This window comes from Rhagoletis pomonella, unplaced genomic scaffold, assembly GCF_013731165.1.
Source record: "Rhagoletis pomonella isolate Grant_MI unplaced genomic scaffold, Rhpom_1.0 Rhpom_scaffold_05625, whole genome shotgun sequence".
In the NCBI taxonomy this organism is placed as follows: domain Eukaryota; kingdom Metazoa; phylum Arthropoda; class Insecta; order Diptera; family Tephritidae; genus Rhagoletis; species Rhagoletis pomonella.
This window is the reverse complement of record NW_023464163.1, coordinates 1-9933: the sequence shown is the minus strand read 5'-3', so window position 1 is coordinate 9933 and position 9933 is coordinate 1. Positions and strand designations below refer to the sequence as shown.

The window sequence follows — 9933 nt, the reverse complement described above, 5'->3', positions numbered from 1 at the left end:
GCCAATCACCCCATTTTAAAATATTTCATACTTATCTGAACCCTTAACTGCGGTTAATCATTTGGTGGAAATGGGCTATTAGATTTCATCTTTACGAAAGAGAAACTTAGATTTACAGCCGTATTTTAGCAAAATCACAAACCTTAACCTTTTTATATTGTTCTTTTGAAGTTAGTTCTTTTTTAGCTTTATCTTATTTAAGTTTTAGTGCGTGTATTAATCAATTCTTTAGTGAAGAATGTAAAAACCTTATGAGAAAATAAAGAGCAAACAAACAACAACAACTAACACTTACTCAGACAGTAGTTGAATGAATTCATCCACTTGGTCGGACACTCCAGCCTTTATATTATATTTAGTTGAGCGAACGTAACTACAAACTGCACGTTGCGTACAACTTGTTGAGTCGACGTTGTTTTGGGCAAGTATATGATCAATTCTTTTCACTATATTTGAAATTGATGAAATATCGTTATCATTTTCACTTCTACCATAGCCAGCATATCCTCCATGAAAAGCATTTAATAGCTTTGGAATTATTATAATTGCTCCAATACCAACCAATGTGCCAAGCACAACTCCTCCAAGATCCAGTTTGATGGGATTATAAGCAGATATACCCGTTCCTCCAGGATAACCCTTGGAATTAATGAAAATGTTATATATTTAGTACATTTTTAGGAGCGTGCCGCTGTCAATGAAAATATGCATATATTTACTAAATAATATAAACAATTTGTAGATAAATTTTTACGTAAAAAAATTTAGAGAGAGCGGGACCGATTTTCATGGAATTCTTTTAAATAAAAACGAACTGTTGTACATACATATGTATAAGTATATACTCAGCTCGACCAATGTATTACATGGCGATTACATATTAAATCGTGCACACAGCTTGATTTCAATTTGACAGAAATGGTCTTAAAATTTTTTTCTTTCTTCTTAAAAATTATGGGTGTCGCAAATGTCGATAAAAGTTGGGTCAACAAAATTCGGTATAAGCTCACTATTTCTTGCTTTAAGTACAAAAACAGAGCATCATTGGAAAAATAAAGAACCATCTTTAAAATTTTTCCATACAAAACGTCTTTTGATATGACGGCGATATTAAAATTATAAAATTACGATCCATAGAATAAACAATTTCCATTCCAATAAAATTTTCTTCGAGCAAGATTCCCAAAGGGTTTAGAAGTTTTGAATTTTCAAAGTTGCTTCAAAGAGAGAAAACACAAAAATGTGCTTCGGTCGAATTCAAATGCAGATGAACTACGCAAGGAAAATAAAATTCTTAATAGGCCTGATAAAGCAGTTTTGCACTAGGTCGGTTTTAGCTTACCTTTGATAATATATGTATTTTTTCTTAACAGTAAAATTTCGTGACCTAAATTTCAAAACTTTGGGCGGAAGGCAAGGGAAGAAAATATGTTTTCAAAAAAGGCATGAATAATAGTGGTAAATGTCTATTACAGCACCTTTCTTAAAAACAAATGTATTCGAATTTTACAGGTGGGCTATGTAACACGAGATACACCCCTTTGGATTCACATTGAAAGAGACATACGTACACCTGTACCTAAAATTTTTTGGTTCCACTAAAATTTTAATCACATTGATCAGAATTAATAAATGTTTGTTCTTTCCTTTTTTCTAAGAATAATTAGCCGACTTCCAAAAAAGTAGGAGGTTATCAAATCGTCAGAATATATATGGGGTATTCTTTCTGAATCTCGTATTCAAAAAGAACGGAAAATTCTACGTTCATATAACATACATATCATATGGGGTGCATTTTACCGTCAATAGTTTTCCCACCAAATTTAATACTCGTAGTTGGGTTAATTTGTTGAAAAAAATGTTGACGAGAAAAAAACCATGTTTACCTCGAGACGAACTTGAAAATGACCCTCACTCCATTTTGCCACTCGGCATTGGAAAGCTTATGTTTTTTCATGAATTTTACATTTGTATTTTTAAAAAAGTTTTAAGTTAAAAGAAATATCGGCAGAAAGAATACCCCATATACTTTTTTATGTATTTTACCGCATAACTTTGGACCAAGTTAACCTCATTTCGATAATTGTTTTTTGAACGAAGAGGTGGCACCTCAGGGGGGTCACATACTAATTTGGTTTAGAACCCATCACTGGATCATGAAGAAATTAACAGTACTCTTATATTTTTATATGAGAATTGAAGTTGGTTTTGTTTTTTGCTTAAAAATTACTTGTTTTAAATCTTCAGTTCCAAAACGGCAAGTATATACAAACATCGATATTATATCGTCGCTCCCTACGAAGAGTAGCACATCTCAAATTACCGTGGAACAGTTCCACGTCCAGTTTATATCTCAATGAAATAGAAAAAAATTTCCAAAAATATTCCTATCAGGCATAACCGCATACCAGAAATCGCTAAGCCAATGCCTGCGCCAATGACTTTTCTTTTTATGCACAAATGCTGAAAAGTACACCTCCGACACAACCTCTTTTTGGTCAGAATAGTGGTAACCTAGAAGCTACTATAAATAGCGTTCTGAAAGTTATGCAGCAAGTGATGGCAATGCAGAGAATGGTACAAGATTTAATTGAAAATCAAAATCTATTACTTCAAGCCCTTTTAGCTAAACCATGAATAATCTTAAAATTTGTTTTTGGAATGCGAACGAGCTAACCCAGAATAAAATCGAACTAGAAGCTTTCCTAGTGCGCTGTCATATAGACGTTTTGCTTGTATCTAAAATACACATTGATGACCACTTGGGTGGCCTTACCGTATCTGCTATATAACGCCCCTCATCATAACATAAAAGAAAAACAATTAAATGACTTTTTCCTAAAGTTTGGCAGTAAGTTTATAGTAGCAGCAGATTACAATGCCAACCATACATACTGGGGGTCTGGATTGATTACACCAGAGGGTAGAAATCTATATTAAGTAATCCAGAACAGAGGATTTGATGTCTATGTATTGACCATCTGATCTCAAAAAGTTCCCGATCTTATTGACTTTGGTGTAACAAAGGGTATTGCGCGAAACCAAGTTAATCGAGTACATGGCGGTATCGGAACAACACTACATATAAAACTAGGTTTCAATCTTTGTGCAAAATTTAAAACGAAATCAACAAACTCTCGTAAAAAAAAAATTTTGGTTGTGTGTGTGTTTGCAAACAAATAAAAAAACTGAGAAAATACCTTTCATATGGTACCTCATAAGTATAAATCGGTATAGTTTGAACCAGTTATTCAGTTTTTTCCTAAACCAATCTATGAAACAAGTTAAAAAACATGATTCCATAAAAAAAAAATGTGTAACATGTTTATGCAGATATTTTAGCCTTAAGCTGTTTTGTCATCTGAGGGTATTTTTTTCATAAAATTCTGTATAAAAAAAATTTTTATTCATAAAAAACTAAATTTTGTAAGGTATTTTCAAATCGACCCAGCTCACGTAAACCTTAATATTTTTGCAAACAATTTTGGATGAAGTTTTCAAATACACAAGATTTTATGATTCCGGTGGAAAACCCCCTTTTTTTGGTGATGCAGTCTAATGTACATAGAAAAATTACAGATATTTTATAAAAATCCGCAAATATTTACGTCTCTGACATGCCTTCATCATTTGAAGTTTTCTGAGGTGAATCAATGTACTTCGCCCTTTGCTTAATAACGAATTTGCAAACAAACCACAAATCGACGGCTTTGCGATAACTTTCATGTATAAATGATTTAATTTTATTGAAGTTCGTTTAAATTATTGCAATTTTAATTGGAGAATAAAAGTAAAATATAGAAAAGTTAAATAAATATACATATTCTTCTTCTTCTTTTTTGGCGCTGTAACCGCCTAAGCGATTTTGGCCGAGTTCAGCAAAGCATGCCAGTCGTTTCCCTTCTGTGCCAACTGACGCCAATTGGAAACGCCAAGTGAAGCCAAGTCTTTCTCCACCTCATCTTTCCATCGCAGTGCGGGCCTCCCTCTTCCTCTGCTACCACCAGTGGGTTCCGAGTTGAATACTTTCAGAGCTGGAGCGTCGATGTCCATTCGAACGACATGGCCAAGCCAGCGGAGCCGCTGTATTTTGATTCGCTGCACTATGTCCATCTCGCTGTAAAACTCATACAGCTCATCGTTCCATCGTCTGCGGTACTCGCCGCCCCAACGCATAAAGGCCCGTAAATCTTCCGGAAAATCTTTCCCTCGAACACTCCAAGAGCCGCCTCATCGGATGTTGTCATTGTCCATGCTTCTGCGCCATATACCAGCACGGGCATGATGAGTGACTTATTGAGCGCGATTTTCGTACGTCGAAAGAGGTCTTTACTCCTGAATTGCCTACTCAGTCCAAAGTAGCACTTGTTGGCAAGAGTGATTCTACGTTGGATTTCAATACTGGCATTATTATCGGTGTTAATGCTGGTTCCCAAGTAAACGAAATTCTCTACTTTCTCGAAATTGTAACTGTCAACAATGACGTGTGTGCCAAGGCGCGAATGTGCTGACCGTTTGTTTGAAGACAGGAGATACTTCATCTTGTCCTCGTTTACCACCAGACCCATTCGCTTTGCTTCCTTATCCAACTTGGAAAATGCAGATAAAACTTCGCGGTTTTTAATACCGATGATATCGATGTCATCGGCATAAGCCAGCAATTGCACGCTCTTGTAGTAAGTTGTTCCTGAGCGGTTCAGTTCTGCAGCTCTTATTATCTTCTCCAACATCAGATTAAAGAAGTCACATGAAAGGGAGTCGCCCTGTCTGAAACCCCGTTTTGTGGCGAACGGCTCGGAGAAGTCTTTCCCAATTCTGACGGAGCTGGTGGTATTGCTCAACGTCATTTTACACAGCCATATGAGTTTTGAGGGGATGCCAAATTCAGACATAGCGGAGAATAGGCAACGCCTTTTAGTGCTGTCAAAAGCGGTTTTAAAGTCGACAAATAGGTGGTGAATGTAGACCCCTTTCTCGCGGGTCTTTTCCAAGATTTGGCGTATTGTGAATACCTGGTCTATGGTGCATTTTCCAGGTCTAAGCCACACTGATAAGGCCTAATCAGTTCATTGAATGTGGGCTTCAGTCTTTCACACAATAAGCTCCATAAGACCTTGTAACCTATGCTTAGAAGGCTGATCCCGCGGTAGTTGGCGAGAATGGCGGGGTCACCTTTCTTGTGGATTGGGCAGAGCACACTTAAATTCGAGTCGTCGGGCATGCGTTCATCTGACCATATTCTGCATACGAGCTGATGCATGCACCTCATCTCCTCCTCGCCGCCGTACTTGAGTAGCTCGGTTGGCTGGCCGTCAGCTCCAGCAGCTTTGTTGTTTTTCAGCCGCGTATTCGCTATTCGTACCTCGTCATAGTCAGGCGGTGGGACAGCTACTCCATCATCCCCGACTGGGGTAGGTTGTAAAAGTGTTCCCTCCACAATTTAAGCATATTCTGGACTTCGGTTACTAGGGCGCCATTGTTGTTCTTACAGGAGTACGCTCTGGTCTTGAAACCTGCCGTAAGTCGCCTAACTCTCTGGTAAAATTTTCGGGCATTCTTCCTGTCGGCCAGCATTTCAAACTCTTCGCACACACGTATTTCGGCCTCTCTCTTCTTATTGCGGCAAATACGCCTCGCTTTCATCTTCATATCCCTATAGCGGTCCCACATACCGCGCGTTGCGCCCGATCGCAACGTGGCCTTGTAGGCGGCATCTGTTTTCTCTGCAGCTTCTTGAAACTCCTCATCGTACCAGTGGTTCTTTCGGGTTTGATGAAATCCGACCACTTCTTCGGCGGCGGTACTTAATGAGCGGGAAATGTGGTTCCACTGCTCGTATATGTCGGTTTGTTGAAGAGTGCTCTCTGAGAGCAGATGTGAGAGTCGAGTAGCGAAAGCGCTGGCTGTCTGTTGTGATTGCAGCTTTTCGACGTTAAGCTTTCCTTGCATATTTGGGCGCATATTTTGTGCTGCACAGAGGCGGGTGCGTATCTTGGCTGCAACAAGATAGTGGTCCGAGTCGATGTTTGGGCCTCGGAGTGTGCGTACGTCTAGAACACTGGAAGCGTGCCTTCCGTCTATCACAACATGATCAATTTGGTTTCTTGTTTTTCGATCCGGAGACAGCCACGTAGCTTGATGGATCTTTTATGCTTGAATCTAGTACTGCATACTACCATATTTCGGGCCCCGGCGAAGTCGATCAGCCTCAATCCGTTGTCGGACGTTTCGTCGTGGAGGCTGAATTTTCCGACGGCGGATCCAAAGATCCCTTCCTTGCCCACCCTGGCATTGAAGTCGCCAAGCATGATTTTGATATCATGACGGGGGCAGCGCTCGTACGTGCGCTCATAGAAGGCGTCCTTCGATGCCTCATCCTTCTCATCCATCAGGGCATGGGCGCAGATGAGCGAGGTGTTGAAGAATCTCGCTTTGATGCGGATTGTGGCTAGACGCTCGTCCACCGGCGTGAACGACAGTACTCGGCGACGGAGTCTCTCTCCCACCACAAATCCAGCTCCGAATTTGCGCTCCTTTACATGGCAACTGTAGTAGACGTCGCAAGGCCCCAGACATTGCTTGCCTTGCCCCGTCCAACGCATTTATTGGATACCGGTGATGTCAACTTTTGTCCTTACGAGGACATCAACAAGCCGGGCAGAGGCACCATCCCCATTAAGGGTTCGGACATTCCAAGTGCATGCCCTCAAATCGTAGTACTTTAAACGTTTGCCGTGGTCGTCATCATAAGGGGGGTCTCATCTGAGGCTTTGCCTGGCTTCTTCACTGGAAGTGGCTTTTACGTGGCGGGTCCCAAACCCAGCGCACCCATTGCTGGGACGGGGGTGGTTTCGCAACCAAATACACGTTTATATAGCGAGCCGCTTGCTCCAAGCAGACACCCGCTTGCATCCGCTCCTACTGGTGAACAGACGCTGCAGACTTCAGTGAGCCCTTAAACCGAATAAGGCCCCACCGAAGCTCCCACTCTTTCTGCCGTGACCCAAGGCTCCACTCGGATTGGTTACCGCATCTCGCACATGTGTTTCTCACGAGGACGCAAGAGAAATAAATATACATATGATGCTCTCCATTTCCAGACAACCGGTCAGGTACGAGCATGATTTTTGATTTGTACCAAACTCAAATAGATTGTTTGTTGGTCCAAATAATGAGACACGTATATTTTCTTTTGGCTCGGAAAAATTTTTCGGCCGAATTAAACGCGATTGTGTTTTTCAGGCAAAAATCGATTATTCGAATTGACAGTGAGGTTTTTTTATTTTTAATGCCCATAACTTTGTCAAAATTTAATAGATTCCAACAATGTTCGATTATAAAAAGCGGGAAAATGTAATTTTGAATTTTGAAACTGTATGGTGGAAAGTGTGTTCTAATATCTATTTGATACACAAAAAAGGATCACGGCTGTACTTTTTGCTGATATATTACATACATATGTTTCATTTAGTTAAACAATATAAGAATATTGTAGTATGTACCATAAAAACGTATATTTTCTATAAAAAATCATAACTCAGAAAAAAAAATCTTCGCTATTAGAGATTTGGATTGATTGTAGTTCAAAGTGTCTCTTTCCCGGTAAAAAAGTTTAGGAGAAAAAAAACTACATTTTTTGAGAAATTAAATTAAAAAAAAATTGCACTTTTTGTTTATTGTTAAATAAAAAATTTTAAATAATGAAAATCAATAATTATATCGTTCTATCTTGAAGTGACAAGAATAACTGACATTTGAGTAAAAACATTGTTGGAATCTATTAAATTTTGACAAAGTTATGGGCATTTAAAAAAAAATTCTCACTGTCAATTCGAATAATCGATTTTTGCCTGAAAAACAAAATCGCGTTTAATTCGGCCGAAAAATTTTTCCGAGCCAAAAGAAAAAATACATGTCTCATTATTTGGACCAACAAACAATATATTTGAATTTGGTCGAAATTAAAAATCATGCTCGTACCTGACCGGTTGTCTGGAAATGGAAAGCATCAATATTGTTTTCCCGAGCTGTAGCTTTTATGGAAAAAGTACCAAATCAAAATCAACGTACCGACGCATGATATGTAATACTTCTATATTGATATTAACGTATCTTCACAATGTTATTTTATTCCGCAATTAAAGGGAGGCGGCCTATCAAATAAATGTTCGCTTGTGTTAGTATTAATGTATATTTGTAAACTACAACAATAACTGTCAAGTCACTCCAGGAGCGGTTTAAATAAAATACATATAATGAAAAACTTTAAAAATTTACCAAAAATGTTTACCTAAAATTGATAACTAACTGGCAGATTTGAAAAAGCAGCAAGAGATTTAAAGGATACAGTTGAGGTGACTACCATAACCACTCTTAAAAGATGTATGTACATCGGTGATGGGCACCGCCTTGCCCGCGGGGATATATGAGGTTGTGCGCCTTAGCCGACATGTGGGTCATTTTTAAATAGAACAACATACTTACGCATGCAATACGATTTTATTTTACTTAATTCCTGCTTCTACAAACCACACGATTCCGCACTATTTTTTATTTTAATTTTTTTCTTTTAAAATTAAAATTTGATTTTGTAAAATATTGACGGTTACTCCACCGCTCCTGATTTTTTATTGTTTTCAAACGTCATTCTGGGTACATTGGCAGGTTAGTTTTCTCGTTCTAACATTATATATCTGCACTCTAATGTTTGCGGATGAACTTTCAACGTACTGCCAATATAGAAGTATTACATATCAAATAAAACACCCCTTTGAGGTACAATTTTCGAGTAACGAAAGCTGAACTAGAAACACAAAATTTATGATATCAATTTCGTGACGAAAAATATACGCATTTTTTAACTGCCTTTGAAACGTAGGGAAAATCTTTTTTATTCATACGAATCGTTGCAAAAGTTCTGTTTTTTTATTTTGTGTTTCTAGCAGTAGACGGAATTTCGTTCGCTCCGAATAAATAATAAAAGATTTTCCATACGTTTCAAAAGCACTTAAAAAATGCGTATAACGAAATTGATATCATAAATTTTGTGTTTCTAGTTCAGCTTTCGTCACTCGAAAATTTAACCTCAAAGAGGTGTTTTATTTGATATCAATTATTTTGGGGTAACAAATTTAAAATCGACAAAAATACAAACAATAACCTAAATGTTTTATTTTTCTCAAATTAATTGCTAAAAATGTTATCTAAATCTAAATTATATATTCAAATCGATGTGTCCATTGAAACATATAATTTTTCGAATAAGGAATAAAGCGAAAAAGAATGAGCATAAGGGCATATCTAAAAAATAGTTACACTTTCAAAAAAAAAATTAATTTTTAAATTTGTGAGCACACCTATGTTTTATATATCATTTTATTCGTAATCTCTTAATAAATCGATTGATATAAGTGTAATTCATTTTCATCAACTGCTTCAAAAGTTAAACGAGGAATAAACATGAAATAGAAAACAAAAGAATAAGCTGGGTTCAAATTACACTGTTCAAGTTGCAAACTTTGAGCAGAGATTTTGAAAGTTGAACTCACTTAATTGGGACGTTCTAAATTCAAAGTTTGATTAAATTTTAACTATTTTACAAATAACTCCCTCAGTTTTGAAGTTATTTTACTAAATTTTGCACATAACAGTTTTTTAATATTACCTTAATTATTCCTTAAAATTATTGAAATAGGTTCACATTAACATATAGCTCCCATACAACTGATTACTCAGATATGTGTTTTTGTGCTATAACTCTAACTTCATATCTGAATAATAAACTGTATACGTGCTATATGTTAAATTGAGCCTATACTAAACTTCAATCTGTTTAATTGGAGGAGTTATAACGCAAAACAACGTCTCTGTTAAATCAGTTGTATGGGAGCTAGTTTTAGTGAACCGATTTCGATGATTTTATGGAATAGTTAA

At 37.3% G+C, this 9933-nt stretch overlaps 1 protein-coding gene across 1 annotated transcript; it reads right to left on the bottom strand.

Moving 5' to 3' along the window:
* Positions 1 to 295: 295 nt before the first annotated feature.
* LOC118755209 lies at positions 296 to 639 on the bottom strand (the record flags this gene model as incomplete). Its single annotated transcript, XM_036490057.1, has 1 exon — positions 296 to 639. A coding segment is annotated over one exon (344 nt), but the record flags the coding sequence as incomplete, so codon positions are not given.
* Positions 640 to 9933: the final 9294 nt, after the last annotated feature.